This window comes from Phyllobates terribilis, unplaced genomic scaffold (genome assembly GCF_046119375.1).
Source record: "Phyllobates terribilis strain yellow unplaced genomic scaffold, ASM4611937v1 Scaffold_1__5_contigs__length_1240528914, whole genome shotgun sequence".
Classification (NCBI taxonomy): Eukaryota; Metazoa; Chordata; class Amphibia; order Anura; family Dendrobatidae; genus Phyllobates; species Phyllobates terribilis.
In genome coordinates, this window is record NW_027362761.1 from 715,876,144 (window position 1) to 715,904,044 (window position 27,901).

Sequence of the window (27,901 nt, forward strand, 5' to 3'; positions counted from 1 at the left end):
GCATGGCAATGGTGATGGAGGAGGTGGGGGAAGCATGGCAATGATGATGGAGGAGGTGGAGGGTGATTTGGCAATGATGATGGAAGAGATAGCAGGAGATATGGCAATGATGGAGGAGGTGGGGAGATATGGCAATGATGGAGGAGGTGGGGAGATATGGCAATGATGGAGGAGGTGGGGAGATATGGCAATGATGGAGGAGGTGGGGGAGATATGGCAATGATGATGGAGGAGGTGGGGGAGATATGACAATGATAATGGAGGAGGTGAGGGAGATATAGCATGGCAATGATAATGGAGGAGGTGGGGGAGATATGGCAATGATGGAGAAGGTGGGGGAGATATGGCAATGATGGAGGAGGTGGGGGAGATATGGCAATGATGATGGAGGAGGTGGGGGAATATATGGCAATGATGATGGAGGAGGTGGAGGATATATGAAAATGATGGAGGAGGTGGGGGAGAACAATGATGGAGGAGGTGGGGGAGAACATTCATGGAGGAGATGGGAGAGAGCAATGATGGAGGAGGTGGGGAGAGCAATGATGGAGGAGGTGGGGAGAGCAATGATGGGGAATTATTTGGACACTATATGCTGTTAATATGTGGTCTGGTCACGGTGTGGTGGTATTTCTCCCTTGTATGTGGTATTATTTGGTCACTATGTGGTGGTAATATGTGGTCTGGTCATGGGTGTCACTGTATCTCTCCCTTGTATGTAGTATTATTCGATCACTAAGTGGTGATAATATGTGGGCTGGTCATGGTGTGGCAGTGTTTCTCCCTTGTATCTAGTATTATTCAGTCACTATGTGATGGTAATATGTGGTCTGGTAATGGTGTGGTGGTATTTCTCCCTTGTATGTAGTATTATTCAGTCACTATGTGGTGGTAATATGTGGTCTGGTCATGGTGTGGCAGTATTTCTCCCTTGTATGTGGTGCTATTGGTGTTGGTATAGTGTTGGTATAGTGGATTGTGTTGTGTATGGTGGTCATTTGTTCTCTCTGATATTAATTAGAAGATTCTTTATTTCCATTAGTGATTAAATACTTGGAAAAAGATGCACTTACAAGGGTTCTCTGGGGAAAACAAGTAATCACCTCTCCACAGGATAAGTGATAAATTATTGATAAGTGGGGGACTGACTGCTGGGACCTGCACTGATTGGTAGAATGTGGCGTTTTTAGCCCATTAGACTGGAGCTCATGTGCAACTTGACCATTCATTTCCTCAGTGGCTGTTCTTGTTTTTTTCTGGAAGCGACAAAGAGAATAAATGAGCCTGTGGTCAGATGCATTTTAAAATGGGGATAGCTAAGTGTCCTGTCAGGGACAAAATGTTTCCATTCTTCCGATCAGTGCATTTTCCAATGTTCGAACTCAAATGATCAATAAGTTATCACCTATTTTGTGGAGCCCATGGATCGATGATAACTTGTTTTAACCAAAGAACCCTTTTAATGCAAACTAATGTAATTGTACATCCCAGTTATAGCGGTGCACAGTAGATGTGCAGGAACCGCCTGTGATTTACAGTCGACGCTCCACTGTAACAGGGATAACGGCTAACAGGTATTTGCATATAGCTGTAGGGTGGGCCCTGAGGATCAATTCCTCCTGTGGGCCCCAGACACCCCAGTCTGACACTGCCTCTGGCACATCGGTGACATATACCCAGTAGGAGAGATCTGCAATTGTTTATACTATCATACAGTTTTCTTTTACTTTCACTCATTTGGCAGGCTACAGCCAGGGTCAGCGTCAGCATCCGGGCCCTGGACCATCAGAGGGGCCCACTTGCTGTCGGGGCCCAGGCCGCTTTCCCAGCAGCTGTGCAGGGCCACTGGCGCTGTTTGATGAGCGTCACTTTACCAGACATGGGCGCTCGCAGTGCACTGTACGGCTGTGTCTGCTAGTAATGACGCTGCCGGGTCGGCACGGCGCATTCATTTTTGCTTGTGTGTTGCCCCGGCCATGCCATTACTAGCAGACACAGCCACACAGCGCGCTGCGCACGGCCATGTCTGGTAAAGTGACGCCCATGAAATAGTGCCAGCGGCCCTGCACAGCTGCTGGGGGAGCAGCCCAGGCCCTGATGGCCCAGGGCCATGTTTATGAAAGTGACGGCCATCAAACACGTGTCGGCAGCCCTGCAAAGCCACATGCCAGAGATGCTGGACAGGAGACAGGCCGGAGGGAGGTGAGCGAGGCTTGTTGCCGGCTTCCCCATATTAAAAATATTTCTAATGTGTCTGTGTGTGCATGTATGATGTGAATATCTGTGTATGTCAATGTGTATGACTGTGTATATATATTTGTCTGTTTTATATGTGTTTTTATGAATTTGCCTCCAAATGTACGTATGCCTGTATGTGCATATCTATGTATTGTATGTGTGCATATCATGTGCATGTGTGTATGTGGGCATGTCTGCATGTGTGCGCATGTCTGCGTACCGTGTATACATGTCTGCATACTGTATGTGTATGTCTGCGTACTGTGTGTGCATGTCTGTGTATTGTATGCACGTGTGCATACTGTGTGTATGTTTGTGTACTGTGCGTGCATGTCTGCGAACTGTGTGTCCATGTCTGAGTACTGTGTGTGTGCATGTCTGCTTACTGTGTGTGTGCATGTCTGTTTACTTTGTGTGTGCATGTTTGCGTACTGTGTGTGTGTGTGCATGTCTGCGTACTGTGTGTGTGCATGTCTGCTTACTGTGTGTGTGCATGTCTGTTTACTTTGTGTGTGCATGTCTGCGTACTGTGTGTGTGCGTGCATGTCTGCGTACTGTGTGTGTGCGTGCATGTCTGAGTACTGTGTGTGTGCGTGCATGTCTGCGTACTGTGTGTGTGTGTGTCTGCATATGTGAAGGATGAGGAGGCAGACTGGGCCCTGTGTTGTATATCTATAGTTCTCATCCATATCTGAGCATCATGAATCGTGGTATGTGTTAAAGGGGCCCATTGAGATTCTTTTGCCCACGGCCCACGAAAACCTGGAGCCGGCCCTGGCTACAGCCATTTCTTGATGGAAAATTGAAAGATTTATAAAGCACTAAATCTGTAACCCTGAGTTTTTACAGCTTTAGTATTGCAAATTAGGTTGATGAGCAAAATGTAAAAACTAAAATATGTGTTTTCTCCAAATTTAATGCAAAATGTCACTTATACTGACTACTACAGTCTCAAGATTACTGAACTCCTTTATGAAAAGTATTAAGTACTAATTAGTAGAGCACCTTTTGGCTGTTGTAAACTATAAATGTGAAGTATAGTCAGACACCAGCTTCTGGCAACGTTCCTGAGGTGTCTTAGCCCATTCCTTATTGTCAGGATTCTTCTGAAAATCACACCTTGGTGGAGTTTGAGATATGCTTGAGATTATTGTCTTGTTGTAAGGCCCAATAATGCCCAAGCTTCCTCACATAAAGAATAGCCTTTTCTATTAGCATTTCCTAATACTTGATTGAATCCATCTTGTCCTCCACATGCTGCAGGTGTTATGACTGCCAAAGCACATTCACACGTGTAACGAACAAACCAGGAAGACAAATACCTGAATCTGACAGGTTCCTGTTCAGACTAGTTGAAGCCTTTCTTTGACCCTAGTCTGTCCCTGCCTGACCACAAAGGTTGGCAACCTAAGATAACGCAGTGGTGCCCCCACTCAACGGTGGCTTACTCTGAATGTCTTTAGCAGCTCCTAGCATCGCTAGAGTAGCAGTTTCCTAAGAAATATAGGAATCACACACAAAACAACTGCAACCAACACAAATTACAGCAAAGTGAATGAATCCAACAAAGTCTATCTCCAGGAGGAAACACCAGTAAGGGAAGGTATTTATCACTGCACCCGAAAGGTGATAAGACAGACAAACAGAGTAAATGAAAATCACCTGTTACTAAAACAGACAGAAAAAAAGATAACAGAACTAAAACACCTAAAGAAAAGGTGAATCTGTTGTGGCTCAGTGGAAAGAGACGCTGGCCACAAAAGTCAAGGGTTTGAATCCAGAAGCATGACAGCAGGTTTCCAGTGTCGGAGGAAGCATGTCAGCCCTAGAGAGCTCCGTAAGGCAGACAGTTGCTGCTAATCAAGGGCTTCATCAGTAGAATCAGGTGTGCTTAAGATAAAACATCAAATATCTGAATAGATGTAGCACCGGCATCCCTGTACTATTCCCATCCTCCTCTCCCCCGGCAGGGACAACAACTCACTCACCGCCCCGGCCCTCGGCCCGTGCTTCCTCCTGCTGCTTCCTCCTGCTGCTGCGGTCTCCCGGGGTCTTTGCAGGACAAAATCATGTCCTATCTGCGGACAGTGAGCACCCGCTTGGACACACTGACATCTGCAGCCACATCTACTCCTGTCCAAGCTACAACAACCTCTGCTGTGACTCTCCAGTCTACTAGTTATGTTCCTGGTTCCGGACCACGTCTGTTTGCCTCTCCTCAATTTGACAGCGATCCTACACAATGCCGTGGTTTACTCAATCAGTGCACACTATACTTTGAGCTATTGACACATCAGTTCTCATCTGACCGGGCAAAAGTGGCTTTTATCATGTCTCACCTAGGTGGCGAGGCTCTTACATAGCTCAACCTCTTAAGGGAGAGAGGGGATCCCCTAGTCTGCAACCTCTAGACTTTCCTAGAGGCTTCCTGCAAGGTCTTGCCGGGCCGTGTTCCTTCAGCAGCATCCTGCTTCCTCAGACTTTGCCATGGAAATCTCACTGTGGGCTAGTTTGCTGTCCGTTTATGTTCCCTGTCCTCCGAGCTCACTTGGAATGACGAGGTGCTGGTAACCGCTTTCTGGGAGGGCCTGTCTGGGAGAATTAAGGATGAACTGGCCTGTCAAGATGTTCCCACTTCTTTAGATAACCTGGTATCCCTGGCTACCTGGATGGATCTCAGGTTTCAGGAGTGATCCAGGGAGGTGATCCGAGAGATATGCCTACCTTCCAGAGGCTGATCATGCCACAGATTTCAGCTTTGACACCCCCTCTCCGAATCTATGCAAGTCGACCTCATGAAGCTGGGTAAGCATCGTCAGGAGGTCTGTTGTTCCGAGGGGATGTGCTTCTACTGCAGTGATCCCGAACATTTAATTCGCTCCTGTCCTGAGAAGCTGGGAAACGTCAAAGCCTAGCGTCAGTAGGAGAGGCTACCTTGGGTGAGAACTACTCTTCTCTCCCGCTGACTCTGTCAGTGTCCATTTCCTGTGGCAACACCTGTTTCATTGAATCGGCTTATCAGGATTTTGGTTCCGCAGGAAATTTCATACAACAGGCCATGGTGGACTGGCATCAGATCCATATCTGACATGTCCAGAGTCCTTTGGTGGTATGATCCATGAACAACAGACCTCTAGCCAAAGCCGTTCTTTTAGTTTCTGAGCCAGTGAAACTTCAAGTAGGAATGTTGCACTCGGAAAAGATCTCCTTTTATGTGCTACCATGTTTGTCCCATCCTCTGCTCCTGGGCCTGCCATGGTTACGAGTGCACGAGCCTGTCTTGGACTGGATATCCGGTGAGGGACTTCGTTGGGGTCAGTCCTGTTATGAGAAATGTCTTTTCCCCATCCGTCCTGCTCGACCTCCGGCTACTATCAAATTTACCAGACTTGCCTCCTGCTTATTGGATTTACGCGAATGTCTTTGATAAGAAGGAGGTGAAGATGTTGCCATCACACAGGCTGCACGACTGCCCTATAGACCTTCTCCCTGTTCTTCCCCTGCTCGAGGCTGTATCTACCCTCTGTCCCAGGCAGAAACTCAAGCCATGTCCGAATATATCAAGGAGAATCTAGCTATGGGATTTATTCAGAAACCATCCTGCCCAGCTGGAGAAGGACTCTTCTTTGTTAAGAAGAACGCCTCACTCAGTCCCTATATTGACTATAGGGGCCTCAACCAGATAACGATCAAGAATAAGTATCCTCTGCCCCTCATCTAGGAGTTGTTTGATCATCTCAGAGGTTCAAGAGTCTTTACTAAGCTTTATCTGGTGGGGCATATAACCTGATCCGAATACGCCAGGTGGACGAATGGAAGACTGACTTTAACACCCGGGACGGCCATTATGAGTATTTCATAATGCAGTTTGGGCTCTGCAATGCCCTAGCCATTTTCCAAGAACTGGTGAATGATATTTTCTGGGATGTACTCCTGTGGTGGTTTACTTGGTCAACATATTGGTGTTCTCTCCCAATCTGACCCAACACACAGGAGGGACATTCCCCAGGTCCTGTAGAGGTTGAGGAATGACCGTCTGTACGCCAAGTTCGAGAAGTGTGTCTTTGAGCAAACCTCTCTTCCCTTCCTGTGATACATTATCTCAGAAACCGAACTGAGGATGGATCCAGAGAAGGTGTCTGCTGGTCTGAAGTGGCCCCATCCTGATAGCCTGAAAGCAGTCCAGCAGATCCTGGGATTTGATAATTACTATCGCCAGTTCATACCACATTTCTCCTCTCGGACTGCCTCAGTTTCTGTCCTGACCCGCAAGGGTGCTAATCCTAGGGTATGGACTTTGGAGACTAAAAGCGCCTTTGTCTCCCTAAAACAGGCCTTCTCTTCAGCTCCAGTGCTGCACAGAACTGACAGTAATATGAAATTCCTCTTGGAAGTGGATGCTTTTTCCTCTGGGGCCAGTGCTGTTTTTACCCAGAAGTCGTCTACTGGACGTATGGTGACCCGTGGTTTCTTTTCCAAAGCCTTCTCTGCTCCTGAATGCCACTACTCGATTGGCAATCGATAACTGTTGGTGATGAAATTGGCTTTGGAAGAGTGGCGCTTTCTACTTGAAGGAGCGATTCATCCAGTAATTATTTACACTGAGCACAAGAACTTAGCCTACCTGCAGTCCGCCCAGAGGCTAAATCGGTGTTAAGCCATGTGGTCATTGTTCTCCATTTCAGGTGGCAGATAAGAACGTCAAGCCTTTTCTAGGTCCTTTCTGTCTTCTGACCAGGAGAAAGAGCCTCAACACCTCATTTAGTCCTCCAAGATACTTACTGTTGCTTTGGTGGACTTGTCTCAGGTTCCACCTGGGAGGACCTTTGACGTGGAACCTGACATGAAGCGGGTTTTTCCGTGGGGTCACTCATCTAAATTGTCTGGTCATGCCGGGCAAAAGAAAACGGGTCTTCTCATTTCACTGCATTATAGGTGGCCATCCCTGCGTGAAGATATTGCGGATTTCATCATGGCCTGTCCACCCAGTGCCCAGAATAAAACTCCAAAACAGCGTCTGCCAGGTCGGTCACTACCCCTGCCCGTACCGTCAGCTCCCTGGCAGCACATTGCAATGGACCTCATTACCATTCTTCCAGTATCTGCCGAAGATGGCCTACTTCACTCTGTTGTCTGGTCTCCCTTCTGCAGCTGTGCTTGCAGAGAAGTTCATCCAGCATATCTTCCATATTCACAGGTTACCTCTCCATATAGATTCTGATAAAGGAGTACAGTTCACATCACGGTTCTGAAGAGCTACCTGTAAGCTACTAAATGTAACCCTGGACTTCTCTTCAACCTACCATCTTCAATCCAACGGCCAGGTAGAGGGGGTCAACCAGATCTTAAAGCGCACCTGTTAGCAGGATTGTGCTCAGTAAACTATATACCCAGTCAGGTGGGCACCGTTACACTGAGTAAAATTATACCTGAGTTGATGAAATCTGTCCTGTGGTTCTTGTGTAATCTTTACTTTCAGTTTGGAGATAATGATATGCTCGTGCTCCGGGACAGGACTGGCTCTATCTGGTGCTCTGCTTGCTTATACAGCTGCAGTATATGCTCTTATGACAGGTCACTGATCGTTCAATGACCTGCCTCCTATTTTACATAACCCCACACTACTAGATGCATTATGTAAAATAGAAGGCAGGTCACTGAATGCACAGTGATCTGTCATAAGAGCTTATAGCTGAATATGCAAGCAGAACCCCATATAAGTCAATGGGGACCCAAACTTTAGTGTAAAATGGCTGTAAAATGGTCAGAGTAAGGGCTAGGGTGCTGCAAAAGGAAGAAAAATGGGGGTACGAGCAGGACAATTGCCCTGCAAACAAATGTGGATAGGGAAATTACTTAAATTAACATAGAATAAAAAAATATAAAAAATAATAATCTTGAACCAGGAGGCAGAGGTCCAAGTGGAGCAGTGCCTTGCGTGTGCAGTTTACTGTACTTGTTAATAAATAATTAAATGAAAAAAACTACATCAAGGTGATATCAACCCTAAAAACTATTACCCCAATTGAGACCGCACCAGGGCAATTGGGAAGAGCTGAGGCTTAGTGCCAGAATTGGTGAGCCATTTCTGGGGTAGCTGAGGGCTGGTCTTATTAGGCTGGGAAGGGGCTAATATCCATGTACCTTCCGAGCCTATTAATATCAGCCCCTAGCTGTCTGCTTTGCCTTTGCTGCTTATTAAAACTAGGGGGGAACCCCATGTCATTTTTTTAGGGTCATCCCACTTTTAATAACCAACAAAGGCAAAAGCAGACAAAGCAGAATAGGCTGAGAAAGTTCATGGATATTGGCCCCTTCCCAGCACAATAAGACCAGCTCAAAGCTGTCTTCTTTCCCTTGGTTGGTTATTAAAAATACGGGGGATCTCATGTCATTTTTTAAAATTATTTATTTATTTTACACTGTCCCTATGCTAATCAGAGCACAATGGCGGCACACCCGTGATCCGGCGTTTATACAGGCCATGTCACATGTTGTGCCGGCCAATCACAGCCATGCCAATATTTGGTATAGCTGTGATGGCTCCAGAAGTGCCCACAGCCTAAAAGCTTGTTGATTGGCTGTGCTGCAGCCTTTCAACAAACTTTATCCAGCACTGAACTCAAACAGTAAAACAGACTTCCGAGAAAAAGTTTGTGTTCAGAGTTCAGTACCAGGCACTAGATGTCCAGTACGAACCCTAAACTTTACAGTTCGGGTTTGCTCATCCCTACTTTCTATTAATTTTGTCCCACTACTGGCAGGTAAGACATTACTTGTACATGCTATTACAAGTCAATGGCTCCCGTAAAGAGTTTGGTAACCCATTTTCATATTCTCTATTAGGAGATTCTGAGTTCGTAGTGAAGGGTCCTCTGTTTAGGTTAGCTTTTGGCCAGAATAAGAAACAATCACAGAGAGCATCTTACGCTGTTGAGGCCATGTCTTTTCCTGCATTATAGAGATGATACTTAAATTTCAATGGGCACTGGGTGATGCTTAGTTTACCCTGTGAAATCTAAGGACTGGTTCACATGAGTGTATGCAAAATTGTCTGTTTTTTGTCCAGAAATTGTATCCATATGTCCGAATTTTAGATCTGTGGGCAATCCGTTTTGTGCTACCATAAGGTATCAAATTTTTTACATGAACAATTTAATAAGTAAAGGAGATCTACATTTTCCTATCATAATAATTGTAATGGATGAGTGAAAAATACATAACATATGGATGGTCACCTGTATGTGATCCGTTTTTTACGCACCCATTGACTTACAATGGGCGAGTTCAATCTGGAATACAGATCAAAGTACTGCCTGCTGTGATTTTTTTTTACATGCAAATCGTCGGTCCTTGAGTAAAAACTTTCATGTGAACTACCATATTATACCAACTACCATACTGACTTGCATTGGTGTCTGTAGGCTACCTGTTTTGCATATGTACAGCACACAGATGTTTTATACACTCTTCGGGATGAGTCTTCATAGACAGGTTTCCCCAAAGAGAACTGCTGTTTAATGGGGGCTCCAAAAGGGGAACACTTTGTGATGAGCTAATTGTTAATGGACCCTTCTAATAAATAAGGATTTGCTAAAGTGACCAACCCCTTACAATATATTGATGTGACATTTACGACCTTTATGTCTGCAGCGATGGCAGAAGAGTCCTTGTCAAACAGGGTGGTTCAGTTGATTTGATACCCATCTCAATTTCTTCATAGCTCTATATATCATTGGGGGGAATGGAAAAAATGATGAACATATCACTTTTCTGCCAGGGATACACAATATAAAGGTGCCTATATACATTAGATAGCGAACATTTGTCCGACAAAAATGTCTCCAGACTCCATGTATGTTTGTATGCTTGGTTCGGGCAAAATCATCTGTTTTAGTATAGTCAAGGGGCCCTAATGCATATAAAATGGCTGTCCGTTCCTTCCAAAATTTGCAGGTTTGAATACCTTTTTTCTAATGTATATGAGGGCCTTAAAGGGGTTGTCCACTACTCGGACATCACCTCTTAAATACTATATTCCCCAGTGTAAAAAAAATAACATATACTTCTTGCAATCCACTGTCCCAGTGACGTCGGCATAGGGTCTCTCGAAACTCATGTGACATTTTTATGACACACAAGCACTGCTGCCAATCAGCGGCTGCTAATGGTCTGCAGTTCTCACACTTCCTTATGATGTCCAAGGTTCATCTAAAGGAAGTGTGAGCGAAACAGCCGATTACTGACCCCTGATTAGCTGCAGTTCTTGTGTGGCACATGAGCTTCAGGAGACCTGGTGCCGACATCAATAGAACAGCTTCATGCGTGAAGTGAGTATATGTTATTTTATTATTTTACTCGTGGGAGTATAGTGTTTAAAGCGAAACCTGTCACCAGGTTTGACCGATATGAGATACGGTCACCACCTTTCAGCCCTCATATACAGTATTCTATAATGCTGTATATCAGCCCCCGATCCGACCTACAAAAGAAGAAAAAGAGCTTTTATTATAATCACCTGCGGGGTGGGGGGGTGGTCCGGTCTGAGGGGTGTTACTTGTCTTGGTCCAGCACCTCCCTTCTTCTTTCGATGCCGTCCTCCTTCTTGCTTCATGTGGATGACTCATCCCTACGTCATCCACACAGTATCCCCGGCATCGCGCTCCCGTGCAGGTGTACGTCTCTGCCTTGACTAAGGCAGAGTAAAGTACTGCAGTGTGCATACGCTGAGGGCTCTTTGATCTTTCCCGGCACCTGCGCACTGCAGTACTTTGCTCTGCCATCATCAGGGCAGAGAAGTACGCCTGAACGGCAGTGGGGAGACTGTGTGGATGACAAAGGGACGCGTCATCCACTCAAAGTATGAAGGACGGCATCACAAAAAGAAGGGAGGCACCGGACCAAGACGAGCAACACCCCTCAGATCGGTTCGCCCTGCAAGTGAGTATATTTAAAAGCTCTTTTTCATGTCTTTGCAGGTCAGATCAGGGGCTTGTATACAGCATTATAGAATACTGTTCATGAGGGCTGAAAGGTGGCGGCTGTATCTCATATCGGTCAAACCTGGTGACAGGTTCCCTTTAAGAAGGGGTTGCCCAAGTAATGAACAACCCCTTTAAAGTATTTTTAAATCTGTATATGGGCTTTCCACATACATAAGTAAGTGGTAGACTTGGCCAGTTATAGAATTACTTTTCAATTTCTTAAAGAAAGCATCTGTAATCACTGAAACAGTGTTTTTGGGCAGAGCTGTACCATTTCCTGTTATGACTTGGGTTAACGATTACATCTAATGAGCACTTTCATTTGTATTATCCACAATTTAGTTCCTGATTAAAAAATGATAAGAAGTAATTGCATAAATACTTTTATACTTGAATTTCATTTTCACCTATACTATGTACAGAAGAAAATACTGGATATTTGCAAAAACCAAGCGATAGGTGCTTCCTTGGTTTGCAATGTGGTTTACATGGAACTCAGAAAATGTAATCTTACTGTTTAGTGCTAACAGAAATAATAAACTTTGAATAACAAATGAGCAGCAATGTTTCCACAAATAATATTAACCTTTTAATTTGTTGTGATGTTGAAATGTCGGGCTAGTTATCAGTGATCATTAGAATGGGACTTTTAGTCCCCGCTAGCTGGGGTGGCTGAGGCTCATGTGTAGTGAAACCCTTTATTAGAACAAATGGGGATCTCCCAATCCCAGGATATGTAGTGTTTCTAGTGGCCAAACGACACATTATTGGAAGACCACTTAATTATTAGAAAAAAATCTATTATTTTAACAATGCATAATATTGTGCGTATTCTTTTTTATTTATTTGCTATGTTAATAAGCAGAAAAGACAAAAAGGTAAGAAAAAAAAAGTTCTAAAAATATATTATATTAACTCAAAATCAGAGAGACACGTGAGAAGTTCTCAGAGACAATTACCAATAGCTGGCAAAGCCCGTTTGGGGACTATCGGTGTTTCTCATCTGTAATTGACTTGCATAAGGCTAAGGTCACAGCAGCGTATATTCTATCACCCAAGAGAATTGGGCAAATTATGTTAATCACACTCTGATCAGAGTTTAATCAGAGTGTTATTATAGTGTGATCCGATTTTCTCGGATGAGGAGAAGATGGGAAAAAAAATTCTCCATCTTCTCCATTATGTCAGTCCATGAAAATCGGATCACACTTGAACGTCATATGGACTCATTGACTTGCATTGCCAAGTGCGATCTGAATATCGGATCAATCTCGGGCATGCTGTGGTTACTGGCCCAGTCCGAGGAAAAATTTGGACATGTGCACGGCCCCTACAGAATAACATTGGTCCGAGTGCAATCCAATGTTTTGTTGGATCACACTTGGTCATGTGCATGAGCCCTTTATAGTCATCGAGCTGCCTTCCCAAGTAACAAAAGTCAGAAGCTAAAGGGAGCTGAAGGGGCACAGTCTTTAGATAAGGGTATGTTCACATGTTAAGTATTTTGTGCAGAAATGTCTGCATCTCATGGCAGGAAAAACGCAGCAGCAAAAAACCCGCATTTTTTGCTGCCTTTTTGTTGCGTTTTTGAAAGAATTGATATGCTGCTTATTTAAATCTGCTAAAGCTACAAATAAGATACATGAGCACAAGACTTCAGGATTCTTAGTCACTTTGCTGGCACTAGGAAATCCTTCAGGCTTTGTGACAAATCTGCATTGAAACGCAGCAAAATGCTGCAAAAGTGCTTTAGGTACGCAATGCTTTTAATCCCTTCCTGGTCTCTCAAAGCTGACTCTGCCACCTGACAGTTTTGCATCTTTTTTTTATAAAGTCTTAATCTAAAATCATATTTAGAGGAAAAAAAAACAATTGATTTAAAAATTATTATAAAGAAATAATAAAGGAACGCTTCATCAACCTTGAATTGCTTCCTTAAATCACAGTCCCCACAGCCTGTCTGGGCGTATTATCATTCAGTTATGAAAGTGATATGGGGTATGATCCAACCTTCACCTTTAGTGCACATTCACATTTCTAATGCAAGGTATATGTAAGTAGACAGCATACTACCATGGTTATATGGATTCCTTCTGTGGTGTTTCTTCCCTTCTGACAGTCTTCTGGATCTTAAAATGCCACCATAATCCAAGTATTGGTTGAAGGAGTCATTCTTTGTTCCTCTGCTCGTAAGTTTAGTAAAAAGTTAGTTATTGCAGAAGTTCCTCTCTCTATCAGTCATCCACTTCCTTCTTTCTGATTGTCAGCTTTTTGAAAATATTATTTTGCTTGGGGTGGAGTATGTGCTTGTGTACGCCTCAGAGAGCAATGAACACAGAACTTGGAGACAAACAGTTAATGAAACCATCTTTGCACAGATATGACCACATTTCTGCATTGAAGTGGTGTCTTTTACCAGAATTGTGACATCTAGGCTGTAGATTCAAGGGTTTATTTTCACTCAGGGCATTAATAGATATATGGAATTGTATTGAAACGATTTTATTGCTTCACATAAAACAACCATTTGTCTTTCAACATCAATGTACATTACAACTATCCAGGTGTGAATCTTCCAGACATATGCCCAAACCCAGCTCTGACTTGGCGAATAAATTGCATCACTTTTCATGGTGTCCTTCTGTATATGGCACCAAGAAATTAAGGGGAAACACTTTTAGTCCTGTCAGATGCAGGTTGGGGCCTACATTGACTGAACTGAACTTGTCCTTCTAACACATTCTCCAGAAGCTCAATGAAATTGTGTTTTGGGGAAATTGAAGCCAACATCTTTGAACACTTTGTCATGAGAGTAGGCTGAGTGTTCATTTATGGACTTTTCCTATTAGGGGGCACCATTGAAGTATGCCTGAGCCACCACCATTCTGCCTTCCTGCTACAGAAGCTGAGTGTACAGACTGCATTTCTCTCTTCATGTAAGTATGTGTCCATTTCTTTTTGTGTGTACTTGCGTGTGCCTGTGTGTGTTCTATGTTTGTATATACAGTTGAAACCAGAAGTTTACATACACTATATAAAAAGACACATGCATGTTTTTCTCAATATCTGACATGAAATCAGAATAAACCTTTCCCGTTTTAGGTCAATTAGGATTACTATAATTTATATATTTACCAAATGCCAGAATAATGAGAGAGAAAGAATGTTTTAAGGCATTTTTATTACTTACTGCAAAGTCAAAAGTTTAAAAAAAACACTGAGATTACTATGTATCCAATTCTGGACTGCCCATATGATGATATCATGTGTTTGGAAGCTTCTGATAGTTTTTTTTGGCAACACCTGAGTTAATTAGAGGCACACCTGTGGATGTATTTTAATGCACACCTGAAACACACTGCTTCTTTGTGTAGCATCATGGGAAAGTCTAAAGAAATCAGCCAAGATATCTGGAAGAGAATTGTAGACTTGTACAAGTCTGACTCATCCTTGGGTACAATTTCAAGATACCTGAAATTGCCTCGTTCATCTGTACAAACAATTATACACAAGTACAAATAAGATGGGAGTGTCCAGTCATCATACCGCTCAGGAAGGAGATGGGTTCTGTATCCCAGAGATGTACGTGCTTTGGTACGACATGTGCATATCAACTCAAGGACAAAAGCAAAAGACCTTGCGAAGATGATGGCGAAAGCTGGTAAGATTGTGTCAATATCCACAGTGAAATGAGTACTGTATCAACATGGGCTGAAAGGCCACTCTGCCAGGAAGCAGCCATTACTCCAAAAGAAACATAAAAAAGCCAGATTAATGTTTGCAAATGCACACAGGAAAAAGACCTTAATTTTTGGAGACATGTCCTGTGGTCTGATGAAACTAAAATTTAACTTTTTGGGCATAATGACCAGTGTTACATTTGGAGGAAAAAGGAAGAAGCTTGGAAGCCTAAGAACACAATTCCAACTGTGAAACATGGGGGTGACAGCATCATGTTGTGGGATTGTTTTGCTGCAGGAGGGACAGGTGCACTTCACAAACTAGATGGCATCATGAAAAAAGAAGATTATGTGGCAATACTGAAGCAACATACATCTCAAGACATCAGTCAGGAAGTTAAAGATTGGGCGGAAATGGGTCTTCCAAATAGACAATGACCCGAAGCATACTGCCAAAATGGCAACAAAGTGGCTTAAGGATAACAAAGTCAATGTTTTGGAGTGGCCATCACAAAGCCCTGATCTCAATCCTTTTGAAAATTTATGGCCAAAGCTGAAAAGGCAGGTGCGAGCAAGGCGACCTACAAACCTGGATCAGTTACACCAGTTTTGTCAGGAGGAATGGGCCTAAATTCCGACCAACTATTGTGAGAAGCTTGTGGAAGGATATCCCAAACAGGAGTTGTCCATTACTTTTTATTATTTCTCCAATGTATTCACCCTGTGTCCACAAGTGTTTTTGTAATTACCTTTAGTTGTATGTATTGCCTGTGAGCGGCTCTATAGCTGGCTGCTCACAGGCATCACGTGACCCCCGGCTGCAGCCGGCTCTGACATTTGCTAATGTCATGTCAAGTTTCGAATGCAGCCAGGCGTGACTCAGTGCTGCGTTCCACTGTGAGTGATGGGTTGTGGGTGGGGTTACCCCGCGCGTCACACCCAGCAACCATTGCGCGCTTTCCCTCTCCTCAGTCATTGGGAAAGCGCGCGGTGGATGCTGGGTGTGACGCACGGGGTAACCCCACCCACAGCCCAGCATCCACAGCAGGGACCGCGTCACAGATGTCACGCCTCACTTGACGTGACATCAGCGGAAGAAAAAGCTGGCTCTCGCCGGGGATCACGTGATGCCTGTGAGTGGCCAGCAATAGCGTCACTCACAGGCAAGAAGGAACCACGAACCAAAGGTATTTACAAAAACACTTATGGGCACAGGGTGAATATGACGCGCCCCCTGGGCCTGTGCTGTGCAGGGGAATACCCGGAGCCGGATCGCTGAGATGCTGGGGGTTGTAGTCTCCGTGTGGCGGTGACCCGGTCCGTGCCCAGGGTGGTCAAACCAGTGGCAGTCTATTTGTATGGTAATAAGTGTCCGACTACGCCACCCGTGGATTGCGGTCAGTAGGGACCGCCGCTGCGCTGCAGACCGCTGAGGCTGATGTTGTTTGCGCAGCTGAGTATGGGATGACTCCCCACGGGAGAAGTATTGCCTCAGGGCAGCTAATGTGGAAGATGATGGGAGTGATGGTGTGAGGGTCCCAGTGCTAATCGTGCTGGAGCGGCAAGGAATCACAGAGACGTGAGGTGCAGTTCAGGGTCTTTACTGATGGTACAAGGCAGACCCTCCCGGGAGTACTGGCTAGTATAAGGGGCCTGGTCAGTCTGCGAGCAAGCAGGAGTTCCCCTGGCCAGGTGGAGTTGTAGGCCTCCCCGTTTATCTGCACTCTTCCTGGCTACCTTGCTGTCAGCGGTTACAAGTAGCCCACGTCCCCGAGTATACCGTGTGGTGCTCACCCGTATGGCTGGTGACTTGAGGCCTTCTGTTAGCCTCCGCTCCTGGATGGCGGCGCTGGTCCCTTCTTTGTGACTGAGCCTCCGGGCTTCTATGGCCAGAGGACCTGGAATCCCCTGCCGGCTGGTTTCTGCTGCTGGGTGGATATCAGTCCCCACAGCCTCGGACTCCTGTGTCCGGCTTTAGTATCTTCGTCCAGGGTGAACTCTGCTCAGCTCCAGCCCCTGGACTTCTGCTACTGCTCCTACAGAGCTCCTAGTTCTTCCTTTCCCTCTCCAGGCTCTGACTGCTCTAATCCCGCCCCAGACCCAGTTTAAAAGGGCAGATTCCTCCCCTCCCAGGTCTGGGTGGGCCGTGTTGCATGTTTAGGGCTCCTGACCAGAGAAACCTCCCACTTGCTCTCAGACATAATATCTCTATTACTGTGGCAACCAGACCCCTGGGGTGTCACATTCCCCCCTAGTAAATTTTAGTACTCCGGGACTAAATACATTTTTGAAGAAACATAAATACAAGGTATAACAATAACAAGACAACATATTTACAAGAACCTTTAGTCTGTAGAGGTCACGCCATTTCCGTGACCGGGTGTCCATATCACCCAACAAGGCGAAGTCTTGGCACAGAATAGGGACCTGTCCAAAGCAAACCCCTTGCGTTGTCCTTGGGCGTGGCTGCAAGAGTAGACTAACTACTTTGGGCCGCAAGGAGGCCACGCCAGACAGGTTTTCTCTTCCGCGGCCGTCTTCACAAGAGGCACCAAGGTGCAACTATCTACAAAACTGTTCCGGTTATCCAGTGTCCATAACCTGTTAGTCCAAATAAATCTGCAGGGTAACTGAGAAACATAATTAGTAACAGGCAACAACAAAAACCATAAACATTTTTCAATAAACAGTCAACTTTACAGTGCATTGGTTTAGATTCTCCAGCGAGCGGGCATCTGACCTCTAGTGACTCTAGTGGACCTACGGAGCTCACTAACTGGTTCTGCACTACAGGGTGTAGGAGGTGTTATGGGCAAGCTGGGCAGCCTTCTGCGCACTCTTTGGCTCACTAGGGGCACAGCAGGCTCACTACTAGCAGAGGGTTGATCCTCCTGTACTGCTGGTGTGGACTCTTCTGCCTCTTGGGCCGGCTGCTCTTCCAGCTCTACTGGTTCCTCTGTAGGCACTTGCGGGGCTGGCTGGAGAAAGGTGAGGACGGGTACTACGACAGCGCCGTTTACTTGTGTCCAAGACCGGGGGAAGTCTCCGAGTACGGTACTGATCATTTCTTCCCTTTCCTCTGCGGGTTGAGGGTTTTCTTGATCTTCTTCAGGGCTTTGCAGCTGCTCGGGACACTTCTTCAGGTGGTCTCTGGAGACAATGGCTGTGGTTTCTCCTCCATCCTTACTGATTACGCAGATTTTTGGGTTCTCATGGCTTGATGGCAGTACGGTGTACGGGTCCTTCTCCCACTGGTCGTCCAACTTGTGGAGCCGCCTCTTCCTCTTCAAGACCTGCTCTCCAGGTACCAGGGGAACAGCGGGAGCATACTGGTTATAAGCCTTCTCTTGCCTTTCTCTAGCTTGAGACAGACTTCGCTCGACGCTCTCCTGTACTTTCCGATACTGCTGCTGTCGTTCTGTATCCCAGTCTGCCTCTGGCGAGGTGTCCTCAGGCGTCAGGACTCCCATATCCAGGTCAATAGGCATCTTACCAGGTCTTGCTCTCATTAGGTAAGCCGGGGTACAGTTGGTGGAACCTACAGGGATGTGGTTATACAGGTCCACCAACAGTTTCTCAGGCCACAGACTGCGTTCTTCCAGGGGCAATGTTTTTAGCAGATCTATCACCACCTGGTTCATCTTCTCGCAGAGTCCATTGGTTTGAGGGTGATAGGGCGTTGTTCTTGTCTTCTTGCAGCCATACAGGTTGCAGAACTCCTGGAAGACCTCCGCTTTGAAGGCTGGTCCTTGGTCTGTCAGCACTTGGTCCGGGTACCCGTGTGGACGGTAGAAGTGCTGCTGGAAGGCTCTAGCTGCTGTTTGAGCCATTAAGTCCTTGACCGGGACCACCACTAGGAACGGGAGTAATGATCTACGATTGTGAGGGCGTAGACATACCCAGATCTGCTTGGAGCCAGTTTCACATGGTCCAGGGCTACCAGTTCCAGTGGCTGTCTGGTGATGATGGGCTGCAGGGGAGTCTTCTGGCTGGCACGGTCTTTTCTTCTCAGGTGGCACGGGCCACAGTCTCTGCACCACCTTTCGATGGCTCCTCTCATGCCTACCCAGTAGAACCGTTCACGCAACAAGAACTCCAGCTTCTTCCATCCGAAATGCCCTGCTCCGTTGTGGTATGCCTCCAGAATCATAGCCGCGTCTCGTCTTGGGACCACTACCTGCCAGGTCAACTCATGTGTTCGAGAGTTAACCATTCTCCGGCACAGCTTCTCCCTGTAGAGGAACAGCTTACTTTTCTCCTTCCACAGTTGCTTGGTCTCCTCCGGAGCGTCTGGGTCAAGACTGGCATCGGCTTGGGTCAGCATTTCCTTCACCAGACGGACTGCGGGATCACTGTCTTGCGTTTCTGTCCAGTTGTAGTGGGGCATGGGATTGAACGTCACAGAGCGCCTATCCTTCACACGGTGGGAATACAGGGTAATCCCATGACGGTGGAATGCAGGGAGCTCGACTTCTTCCAGATCTTCTGGATCTTCCCCTACGTCCGGTAAGTTCGGCATTCTAGACAGGGCATCGGCGTTGGCATTTGTGCGTCCCGCCCGGTATTTGATGGTGAATTCAAAGTTGGACAGGCGAGCCATCCATCTCTGTTCCAGGGCACCGAGCCTTGCAGTGTCCAGGTGTGTCAACGGGTTGTTATCCGTGTACACGGTGAATTTGGAGGAGGCAAGGTAATGCTTGAAACGTTCGGTCACTGCCCACACTACTGCCAGGAACTCCAGCTTGAATGAGCTATAATTCTCAGGGTTCCTCTCCGTGGGCCGTAGCTTTCGGCTGGCGTAAGCGATTACCCGTTCTTTCCCTTGCTGGATCTGGGACAGTACGGCTCCTAGCCCGATGTTGCTTGCGTCCGTGTGGAGGATAAAGGGCTGGCTGTAGTCTGGATATGCCAGGATTTCATCCCCCGTGAGGGCCATCTTCAGCTGGCAGAAGGACTCCTCTTCCAGCTTTTCCCACCTGAAGGGCGGCTTCTGGTTTTTGGCTTTCCGAGATTGACCTATCAGGAGGTCCTGCATAGGGGCTGCCATTTTGGTGAAACCGGGAATGAATCTTCGGTAGTAGCCTACCAACCCGAGGAACTGCCGCACTTCCTTTATGCTGGAGGGTCTTGGCCAGTCCTTAATCACAGTGATCTTATCAGGGTCGGGAGCCACTCCGTCAGCACTCACCACGTGTCCCAGGTACTGCACCTTTGGTTTCAGGAGGTGACACTTGGAGGGTTTCACCTTTAGGCCGTAATTCGCCAGAGCTTCGAACACTTCTGCCAGGTGTTTCAGGTGGTCCTCGTAGGTCTTGGAATAGATGATGACATCGTCCAGGTATAACAGGACCGTCTCGAAGTTCCGGTGTCCCAGACAGCATTCCATCAACCGTTGGAAGGTTCCTGGTGCGTTGCAGAGCCCGAACGGCATACAGTTAAATTCGCTGAGACCCATCGGGGTGGTGAATGCGGTCTTCTCCCGGTCCGCCTCTGCTACAGGAACCTGCCAGTACCCGCTAGTGAGATCCAAAGTAGAGAAGAAGTTAGCAGATTTTAATGCAGCTAAGGACTCTTCTATCCTTGGTAACGGGTACGCATCTTTGTGTGTGATACGGTTGACCTTCCTGTAGTCTACACACATTCTCATGGTGTTGTCTTTCTTTTTCACTAAGACTAGTGGAGCTGCCCAGGGGCTACAGCTGTCCCTGATTACCCCAGCCTCCTTCATGTCTCTAAGCATCCCCTTGGCGTGTTGGTAGTGTGCAGGGGGTACGGGTCGGTATCTCTCCTTTATGGGAGGATGGTCTCCCGTGGGGATGTGGTGTTCTACCCCCTTTACTCGCCCGAAGTCTAACGGGTGTTTACTAAACACTCTCTCGTACTCTTGAACCACCCGATAGACTCCCTGTTTCAGGTGTGATAGAGTGGAGTCAGTTCCCAAATGCAGTTGCTGACACCAGTCCTCCATTGGTTTCTTAGAGCCGTTACCTTCCTCTGGTTGAGATGGAGGCAAGGGTTCCACGGCCTGTACAGAATTCTGGTTTATGGTGAACAATTTGGCTAGCGTGGCATACCGGGGCAGGTATACTTCTCTCTCCCCGATATTTATGATGCGAACGGGCACCCTCCCATGGCGTACATCGACCACCCCCCGTGCTGTCAAAATGGTGGGCCTACTGTCTGAGTAGACGGGTTCTACCATTGCTTGGTAGTCTCTACCTCTTAGACCAATAGCTGCCCGACACCAAATCATCATCTCACTTTTTGGGGGCATGGCAATAGGGAACGGGTCACACATTCTCACGCTACCTATCTCACCACCAGATAGTTCCACCTGTTGCCGCTTCATCAGTGCCCGGATCTCTTTTTGGAGCACACGCTGCTGGCCGGAACTGGCGTTCTTGGCAACCTGCTGTAAAATGAGAATCACCTCTGCAAGACAATTTTCAATCACATTAGTTCCCAAGGTTATTCTAGGGTGACTCTCATGACGGTCTATGTCCACTATAATCAGTCCTTGTGCCGCCAGTTCGACTTTACCGATCTTAATGGTCACCTCCTTGAATCCCACCTGCGGCACGGGCTGACCATTGCTGGCGATGATACTCAGGTCGTCATCTGGGTAGCGGGTTATGTCCGAGTCATTCCAGTACTGCTTGAAGAGCACGTACGGGATGGTGGTGACCTGTGACCCGGTGTCTAGTAGGGCACTCATAGGAATGCCATCCAGTACCACAGGCAAGATTGGACGTCCCCCTACATATTTATCACGCCAGCTTGATGGGCCTGATGGTCTTGTGCCTGGGGGTTGGCCCTCTACCCCAGGTTGTGCCCGTTTAAATGACAGTACCTTGCCACATGTCCGGGTTGATTGCAGCGGCGGCAGATGGGTCGTCCGTCCTCGTTGTATCTGTCGCTGGGTCTTCCTCTGGCCGGTGGGGTCCTCCTCAGTCGGCGCCACGGGACGTCCTCCGGTCCGGAGGCCAGCTGGATCTTTCCTGGAGAAGAGACCTGTAAAGACTGCACAGTTCTGGTTAGCGCGGCAACGCTCTTAGTCAGCTCTTGGACCTGATGGTGCAGGTCTGTAGCCGGGTCACTGTTTAAAGCCTGCGCATCAGCTCCCACAGGCCCTGCAGACAAGGGCGCCGTCTCCTGGTGGTAAGTGATAGCAGGGCGCCTGTGGGTCACAGCGCCACCTGGTGCCGGTTCTCGGAGCACCCGGATGGCTCTGTCCTTGAACTGTGCAAAGTCCAGGTCAAGGTCCTGTAAGGCCATTGCCCGCAACTGGGTTCGGTGGGCATTGCACAGTAGACCCTCAATAAATTGTTCAGTCAACAGCTTATCTTCATTTCCCACGCTGTCAGGGTCTGCCTGCTTAATGGCTTTCAGGGCCTCTTGTAGGTTTAGCGCATAGTCTCTTATACTCTCATGTGCCCGTTGTTTGCACCCATAAAATCTTAGTTTTATTTCGGCTGAGGTGCGGGTGTCAAATGTGTCTTTCAGCCGGGTTAGTATGTCTCTGACAGTCCTCTTCCTCCCAGGTGGCCAGGACTTTACCTCCCTTTGGGCTGCCCCGATTAATTGGGCCACCAGGATGCTCACTTTTTGCTCTTCTGTGAGGGGGTACACCTGGAAGAGGCTATCCAGTCTTTCTCTAAAGTCATTTAGGGTATGTGACTCCCCTGAGTACTGGGGTAGCTAGGTTGCCCCCGGGATATAGGGCATGGTGAATGGCATGACTGCTGCAGCGGTTGCGCTGGCGGTGGCTGTGGCAGTGGAGCTCCCCTCGGTATCCGGCATCCTCCTCCCCCCTAGTGGACCGTGGCCTACCTTGCGATGCTCTTTTTCCGTAGGCCGCGGCTCCGCAGTCGATCGTCGGGGTTGAGGACCTGGCGTCGCGCTCCGATGACGTCAGCGTCGCTCTTCCTCCCTTCCAGGACCTTGCGCAGCGTCAGAGCGTGGGGCGGAGCGTGGGGCGGAGCTTCGGATCTCGCGCGCTTTCGGCATCCACGCCCCTCTTCTTCCCGTGCGGCGTCCCGAAGATGGCGTCCGAAGGCGGGAAGCAGCTGCGGATGGCGGGAAGAAGGCAGAAGACGGCGGGAAACGGTCCAAGATGGCGTCTAATGGCGGGAATCGGCTCCGGATGGCGGGAAACGACTCCGGACGGCGGGAAACTTCACCACAGGTAAGTATAAAAGTCTCTTTTTCAGGCACGCAGTACCCGGTGGTTGCGGAGACGAAATCCTGCCGACTACGCCAAAGTTGACGTGCCCCCTGGGCCTGTGCTGTGCAGGGGAATACCCGGAGCCGGATCGCTGAGATGCTGGGGGTTGTAGTCTCCGTGTGGCGGTGACCCGGTCCATGCCCAGGGTGGTCAAACCAGTGGCAGTCTATTTGTATGGTAATAAGTGTCCGACTACGCCACCCGTGGATTGCGGTCAGTGGGGACCGCCGCTGCGCTGCAGACCGCTGAGGCTGATGTTGTTTGCGCAGCTGAGTATGGGATGACTCCCCACGGGAGAAGTATTGCCTCAGGGCAGCTAATGTGGAAGATGATGGGAGTGATGGTGTGAGGGTCCCAGTGCTAATCGTGCTGGAGCGGCAAGGAATCACAGAGACGTGAGGTGCAGTTCAGGGTCTTTCCTGATGGTACAAGGCAGACCCTCCCGGGAGTACTGGCTAGTATAAGGGGCCTGGTCAGTCTGCGAGCAAGCAGGAGTTCCCCTGGCCAGGTGGAGTTGTAGGCCTCCCCGTTTATCTGCACTCTTCCTGGCTACCTTGCTGTCAGCGGTTACAAGTAGCCTACGTCCCCGAGTATACCGTGTGGTGCTCACCCGTATGGCTGGTGACTTGGGGCCTTCTGTTAGCCTCCGCTCCTGGATGGCGGCGCTGGTCCCTTCTTTGTGACTGAGCCTCTGGGCTTCTATGGCCAGAGGACCTGGAATCCCCTGCCAGCTGGTTTCTGCTGCTGGGTGGATATCAGTCCCCACAGCCTCGGACTCCTGTGTCCGGCTTTAGTATCTTCGTCCAGGGCGAACTCTGCTCAGCTCCAGCCCCTGGACTTCTGCTACTGCTCCTACAGAGCTCCTAGTTCTTCCTTTCCCTCTCCAGGCTCTGACTGCTCTAATCCCGCCCCAGACCCAGTTTAAAAGGGCAGATTCCTCCCCTCCCAGGTCTGGGTGGGCCGTGTTGCATGTTTAGGGCTCCTGACCAGAGAAACCTCCCACTTGCTCTCAGACATAATATCTCTATTACTGTGGCAACCAGACCCCTGGGGTGTCACAAATACATTGGGGAGATAATAAAAAGTACTGGACAACTTCTTTAAGGGCAATGGTACTGTGGCACCCCAGGTCTGGTCGCCACAGTGGCAGCAATGTCATGTCTGAGAGCAGGTGGGATGTTCCCTGGTTGGGGACAATTAGCATGCAGCACCTCCTGCCTCAGTCCAGGGAGGGGAGAAATCTGCCCTTTATAAACTGGACCTGGGGCGGGGTTAGACAGTCCAGTGAAGCCAGAGACCAGCCAGAGCCTAGTTCCAGAGACAGGGACAGGTCAGCAGCAGGCTGAGGAGTCCCTGTAAGCAGAGGAGGAACACGAGGCCAGGAGGGGAGCTAGAAGAGCTCTTCCTGACCAGAGACTTACTAAGCCGGACACTGGAGTCCGAGGCTGTGAGGGTTATAAGCCCAGCAGCAGAAAATCACCACGCAGGGGACTTCAAGTCCTCTGGCCCAAGGAAGCCCGGAGGCTCAGCCACACGAGAGGGACCACTACTGCCCTGGAGGGGTGAGAAGCACGGAAGGCCCGAGTCGCCAGTCATACGGGTGAGAGCAACACGGTACACTCAGAGACGTGGGCTACCACTACACTACAGCAGGATAGCCAAGAAAGAGTGAAGTCAGCACAGTAGGCCTACAAACTCCCCCTGACCAGCAGGATTTTCTCAGACTGACCAGGCCTCCATTGTTAACCTGTATTCCGGACGGGTCCTTTAATACCACCAACAGTAAAGACCCTGACTTGCATGACAGACTCCGTGTGGTTACTGCTGCTCCCGCGCACCATCACCACCAACATCCCCACTTTCTGCCCTGAGGCTATACTCCTCCCGTGGGGAGTTATACTATTCTCTGCTGCATTCCCAATACCAGCCTCAGCGGTCTGCCCTGCAGCGGCGGTACACTCTGACCGCAATCCACGGGTGGCGTAGTCGGACATTTAAATACCATAAAACCACACAAATAGACTGCCATTTGAGTTGACTACCTTGAGCCACGGGACCGGGTCCCCGCCACGCAAGGACTACAACCCCCAGCATCCACAACGGGTCCGGTTCCGGGTATCCCCACACACACACGGCCCAGGGGGCGCGTCAGCTTCAAATACTATGGAAATGTATGTAAACTTTTGACTTTGCAGTAAATAATAAAAATGCCTTAAAACATTCTCTCTCTCTCTCATTATTCTGGCATTTGGCAAATATCAAAAATGATGGTAATCCTAATTGACCTAAAACGGGAAAGGTTTATTCTGAATTCATGTCAGATATTGAGAAAAACATGCATGTGTCTTTTTGTATAGTATATGTAAACTTCTGGTTTTAACTGTATGTATGTATGTACGTTTGTATGTCAAAGCGCGCCTATGAAAGAATTTGCATGTATAATGCGATATGCTAATGATACTCGGCTCAAACTCTGCTGCGAGCGTGAGCTAAGTGTCAAAGTGTCATTTTACTGTGATCCAATCCTCTCGCATGCGAGTATTGGATCGCAGGTGAGGAGAAGGAGAGATTAATCTCTCCCTCTTCTCCATTACCTGTCTTGGCGTATATCAGACTGCACTCTGATGATCTCCAAGTGCAGTCCGATGATTCACAGGCACCCATAGCCTTGTATGGGTGAAGTGTGAGCCGATTCGCAGATGCAATTGCAGCATGCTGCAATGGTTTGCTCATGCTGAATCGGCATGAGAAATCAATCACAGATCTGAGCTGCCCCATAGAATAACATTGGTCCGAAAGTTATGCAATGTTTTATCACATAGCACTCGGCCGTGTTATATGCTCGTGTGAGCGAGCCCTAAGCCTGCATATGTGTTGAATTCAGAGATGTTCAGATGATATTTTTATTCAATAGTCTCATGAAAAGTAGTCATGCATGAAAAAAAACACATAAACATGCATATTTTACACGTTTTTCCTGCCAATACTCAAATATTTGCAACAGATTTTTCTTTTACAATATCTATCTCGTAAATTCGGCTCTGTTCCTGTATCTATGTATTTACCTATTGTCATTCAGGACAATACCCTGCGCAAGATTCTGAACATTGGTTGCAGATGCGTAGCCAGGAGAGGCATGTCACTTGGTAACATGCTTTCTCCAAGCATGATCAAATCCACATAATCTCCCAATACATGGCTCTCATGCATAGGTTTTCACGCATGTGCTACTGATCGTTGCAATGTTTGCGTTTTTGCTTCAAATAAGAAAAAAACTTTTTTTCTCCCACAGGGTGTAATTCACACCATCAATTCATTTATCAACTGCGACTCTGATCACATATTGTATTGCATTGAATATGGTGCTTGTAATATTAAATATATCGGATGTACAATCAGAAAATTGAAAAAAAGGATTGCCGAACATATGGCAAACATAAAAAATAATAACAGCACATATTCAGGTGCGGTAAAACATTTCACCTTTACACACAGAGGAGATCTACAATATTTCTCCTTCTTTGGGATTGAAAAAGTAAACTGTCCAACCCATGGAGGAAATTGGCAAAAAGCATTAGCCTTAAGAGTAGCATATTTGATCCTTCATTTAAATATAAAGTTTCTAAAAGGCATGAATTACAAAAATGTAATTGATTTTTGATTCTGTTCTAATATGTATGTAGTGACTTTGTTTTGTTAATGTATCTATGCACTAAGCTTGGATCTTGTATGGTATCTATTTAGTGAGCTTGGTTTTGTACCCACATCTATGTAGTAAGCTTAGTTATGTTCCCATATCTATGTAGTAAGCTTGGTTCAGATCCCATATTTATGTTGTATGCTTGGTATTGTTCCTGTATCTATGTAGTTAGCTTAGATCTATTCCTATATCTATGCAGTAAGCTTGGCTCTATTTCTGTATTTCTGTAATATGTTTTGTTCCGTTCCTGTGTCTAGCAAGCTTGGTTATGTTCCCATCTGTATGTAGTAACTTGGTTCTGTTACCAAATCGGTGCACTAAGCTTGGCTCTGGTAAGGTATCTATCAAACTTGGTTTTATTCCCATATCTATGTAGTAAGCTTGATTATGTTCCCATATCTATGTAGTTAGCCTGGTTCACTTCCTATATCTACATACTAAGCTTGGTTCTGTTCCCGTATCTATGTAGTAACTTGGTTCTGTTACTGTATCTTAGTAGAAAGTCTTGTTCTTTTCCAATATGTATGTAGTAGCTTGTCTTTGTTCCCATATCTATGTAGTAACTTGGCTCTGTTTCCATATATATAGTAAGCTCAGTTCTGTTCCCATATTCTCATATCTATGTAGTAAGCTTGGTTCTGTTCCCATATGTATGTAGTAACTTGGTTCGGTTACCATGACTATGCAGTAAGCTTAGTTTTTGTCAAGCACGCAGGTGGCCCATGTGGTTGGTGGACCACTGTGCCACGGGGCTGGGCATACCTAGGAGGGGTGTGACTAAGCAGTTACCTGGCATTCACTGGAGCTCTTGATGGTAGAGTCAGGCTTGAGCTGTAGGTAGCCACCAGGTACCACTCCAAGACAGTCCCCGGTACTGTAACTTCTGACCCCAGGGTTCAGGTACACAGTCACGAACTAGACTCGGGCTCCCTTCAGTCTACTCCTTCAGCAGGATGAATACTGACACGGAGTCACAGACAGGGCTGGATTCCGAGACTGCTATAACAGTCTGAATACACGACGTACACATTCAGACACACAGGTCTGGAGAACTGATTAAGGTACTGGCCACACA

At 47.2% G+C, this 27,901-nt stretch overlaps 1 protein-coding gene across 2 annotated transcripts in view; it reads right to left on the reverse strand.

Moving 5' to 3' along the window:
• Positions 1 to 27,901, reverse strand: part of MYO1F (myosin IF) — a 427,358-nt gene that overhangs the window by 277,503 nt on the left and 121,954 nt on the right. Inside the window, exon 1 of one of the 2 annotated variants that reach the window (XM_073686286.1) lies at positions 13,296 to 13,511. The exons of the other annotated variant lie outside the window; for it this stretch is intronic. Within the exon in view, the coding sequence (XP_073542387.1) occupies positions 13,296 to 13,298 (3 nt within the window). The 5' untranslated portion in view covers positions 13,299 to 13,511. Of the gene's footprint in view, positions 1 to 13,295; positions 13,512 to 27,901 lie in introns of those variants that run through there. 2 annotated transcript variants of the gene reach the window in all.